Here is a 2,647-nt window from a genome sequence, read left to right as displayed (position 1 = left end):
TTGTTTTTTTCATTTTGCTTGCTTTTGTTTTCGGCAGCTTTTGCCTTTGCTTTTTCACTTTTTGCCATTGCTTTTTTGTTTTTTACTGGTTATTCCTATTCCACAACTTTTGGTTTACGTGGAGCTTCCTGCACCTTTTTCTCTGGCGCGTTGTCTATCCATACTTAGGGTGGGATTTGCCCATAAAATATTTTTTGTTCAACTGGAGCCTTGGGAGGATCTGAAGATGGAGGGGCTGTCTTAGGGCATCTTATAGCCTGTGGAGGGCGTTTAAACTTTGGGATTTTTGGTGGAAGCTCATATCTTCTTACTGGAAGACCGTATTGGTAGGCCTACGACGCCTCGTCAGGGCCATCAGTGTCCGCTGGCGATGCCTTGTGAAAGCTATCAGTGTCCGCTGGCGATGCCTTGTCAGGGCCATCAGTGTCCGCTGGCGATGCCTTGTCAAGGCCATCAGTGTCTGCTGGCGATGCCTTGTCAGGGCCATCAGTGTCCGCTGGCGATGCCTTGTCAAGGCTATCAGTGTCTGCTGGCGATGCCTTGTCAGGGCCATCAGTGTCTGCTGGCGATGCCTTGTCAGGGCCTTCAGTGTCCGCTGGTGATGCCTTGTCAGGGCCATCAGTGTCCGCTGGCGATGCCTTGTCAGGGCCATCAGTGTCTGCTGGCGATGCCTTGTCAGGGCCATCAGTGTCCGCTGGCGATGCCTTGTCAGGGCCATCAGTGTCTGCTGGCGATGCCTGGTCAGGGCCATCAGTGTCCGCTGGCGATGCCTTGTCAGGGCCATCAGTGTCTGCTGGCGATGCCTGGTCAGGGCCATCAGTGTCCGCTGGCGATGCCTGGTCAGGGCCATCAGTGTCTGCTGGCGATGCCTTGTCAGGGCCATCAGTGTCTGCTGGCGATGCCTTGTCAGGGCCATCAGTGTCTGCTGGCGATGCCTTGTCAGGGCCATCAGTGTCTGCTGGCGATGTCTTGTCAGGGCCATCAGTGTCTGCTGGCGATGCCTTGTCAGAGCCATCAGTGTCTGCTAGTGATGCCTTGTCAGGGCCATCAGTGTCTGCTGGCGAAGTCTTGTCAGGGCCATCAGTGTCTGCTGGCGATGCCTTGTCAGGGCCATCAGTGTCCGCTGGCGATGCCTTGTCTTGGCCATCAGTGGGTGCTGGCGATGTCTTGTCAGGGCCAAGTTTTTCCGCTCTCGATGCCTTAGCAGGGCCACCTTTTTCTGCTTGCGATGCCTTGGCAGGGCCACCTTTTTCTACTTGCGATGTCTTGGCAGGGCCACCTGTGGCTGCTGGCGCTGCCTTGGAAGGGCCACCTTTTTCTGCTTACGATGTCTTGGCAGGGCCACCAGTGGCTGCTGGCGCTGCCTTGGAAGGGCCACCTTTTTCCGCTCTCGATGCCTTGGCAGGGCCACCTTTTTCTGCTTGCGATGTCTTGGCAGGGCCACCAGTGGCTGCTGGCGCTGCCTTGGAAGGGCCACCTTTTTCCGCTCTCGATGTCTTGGCAGTGCCACCTTTTTCTGCTTGCGATGCCTTGGAAGGGCCACCTTTTTCTACTTGCGATATCTTCGCAGGGCCACCAGTGGCTGCTGGCGCTGCCTTGGCAGGGCCATCTGTGGTCTCAAAACGGTCGGGCCCCTGTCCAGTGATGTCTTTGGGCATTTTGTTGGGTACCTGGCCACGCTTGTCCTTTACCTTCTGCGCCTAAGCACGTTTTTTATCTAATTTTTTATTTTTTATTTCCGTCATAAACGCCTCTATATCACTTTAACATTTTTCTGCCTTTTGTTTTTCGCCGAACACTTCCACAGTGTTGGTTCCGCCGCCCAATTTGAGAAACACGTCGTGCTTTTTTTCGTACATGCTTATGAGTTTCATTTGGTAATATTATGGGCACTGAACTGTCAGTGTGATCAACTCGGTGGGGTCGTCTTCTTGGCATTGTATCTTTTGTGGGCGGCGACGTTTCTTGGGGCAGGCTTTTGACTTTTTGTCTTTTGGTTCCTTCATAACTTTTTTGGGGGAGTCGGATTTGCTTTCTTCTTCTTCTTTTGTACTAGTGTTTACGTCCATCTCCTCGTGAGGGAGCATGAGAGGCTCCTCATCATTTTCAGATACTTCATACTACTTATCCTCACTTGCGATGACATTCTTTTTGGCTTCCTCGTGAAGGAGCATGAGAGGCTCCTCCTCATTTTCAGATACGTCATACCACTTGTCTTCCCTTGCGATGACATTCTTTTTGGCTTCCTCGTGAAGGAGCATGAGAGGCTCCTCATCATTTTGAGCAATTTGATGCTGAGCGTCATCGTTCTGACGCTATTAAATGTTTTTTTTCTTCCGGCCCCACAAAATCTTTACGACCCATATTAATTGCTGAAGTAGTAACAGCAGGGAAGTGATAGGCAAACATTCGGACCAATGACCATATTGGCTATCGTGGTTTTGTGGCTCCTCGCCCACCTGTAGCAGGAACGAACGCAAGCCCTCCACCTGCCGGCTTGAATGCTGGAGGCGTACAAACTAAGACACAGGTGGCACCGACTGCCACACTGGCATAGCAAGGCGGTCATCGAATAGCGTATGAGGACACCTTGGCACTGGCGAGAAACCGACTAAACCTTTTGCTAATCCGCTAGCAAGGCTTCTAA

The 2,647-nt window shown here is 52.3% G+C and overlaps 1 protein-coding gene across 1 annotated transcript; it reads right to left on the bottom strand.

The window, feature by feature from the left end:
• Nucleotides 1-332: 332 nt before the first annotated feature.
• Nucleotides 333-2,069, bottom strand: LOC123760968 (S-antigen protein-like). Its single transcript, XM_069330598.1, has 3 exons — nucleotides 1,899-2,069; nucleotides 1,398-1,700; nucleotides 333-1,298 (listed from the first exon to the last, which is right to left on the bottom strand). The coding sequence occupies exons 1-3, from the start codon at nucleotides 2,067-2,069 to the stop codon at nucleotides 333-335; spliced, it is 1,440 nt and encodes a 479-aa protein (XP_069186699.1).
• Nucleotides 2,070-2,647: the final 578 nt, after the last annotated feature.

The sequence above is a fragment of the Procambarus clarkii genome, chromosome 3 (genome assembly GCF_040958095.1).
Source record: "Procambarus clarkii isolate CNS0578487 chromosome 3, FALCON_Pclarkii_2.0, whole genome shotgun sequence".
Classification (NCBI taxonomy): domain Eukaryota; kingdom Metazoa; phylum Arthropoda; class Malacostraca; order Decapoda; family Cambaridae; genus Procambarus; species Procambarus clarkii.
This window is presented reverse-complemented; position numbering and strand designations above follow the sequence as displayed.

Bases quoted from the DNA above. Each gene is read 5' to 3' on its own strand.
- LOC123760968 (XM_069330598.1), bottom strand. From the start codon at position 2,069: ATGGACGTAAACACTAGTACAAAAGAAGAAGAAGAAAGCAAATCCGAC. The intron at 1,701-1,898 runs GTTCAGTGCCCA...AAACGTGCTTAG, and splicing joins CCGAGTTGATCACACTGACA to GCGCAGAAGGTAAAGGACAA. The intron at 1,299-1,397 runs GCATCGAGAGCG...GGCCCTTCCAAG, and splicing joins AAAAAGGTGGCCCTGCCAAG to GCAGCGCCAGCAGCCACAGG.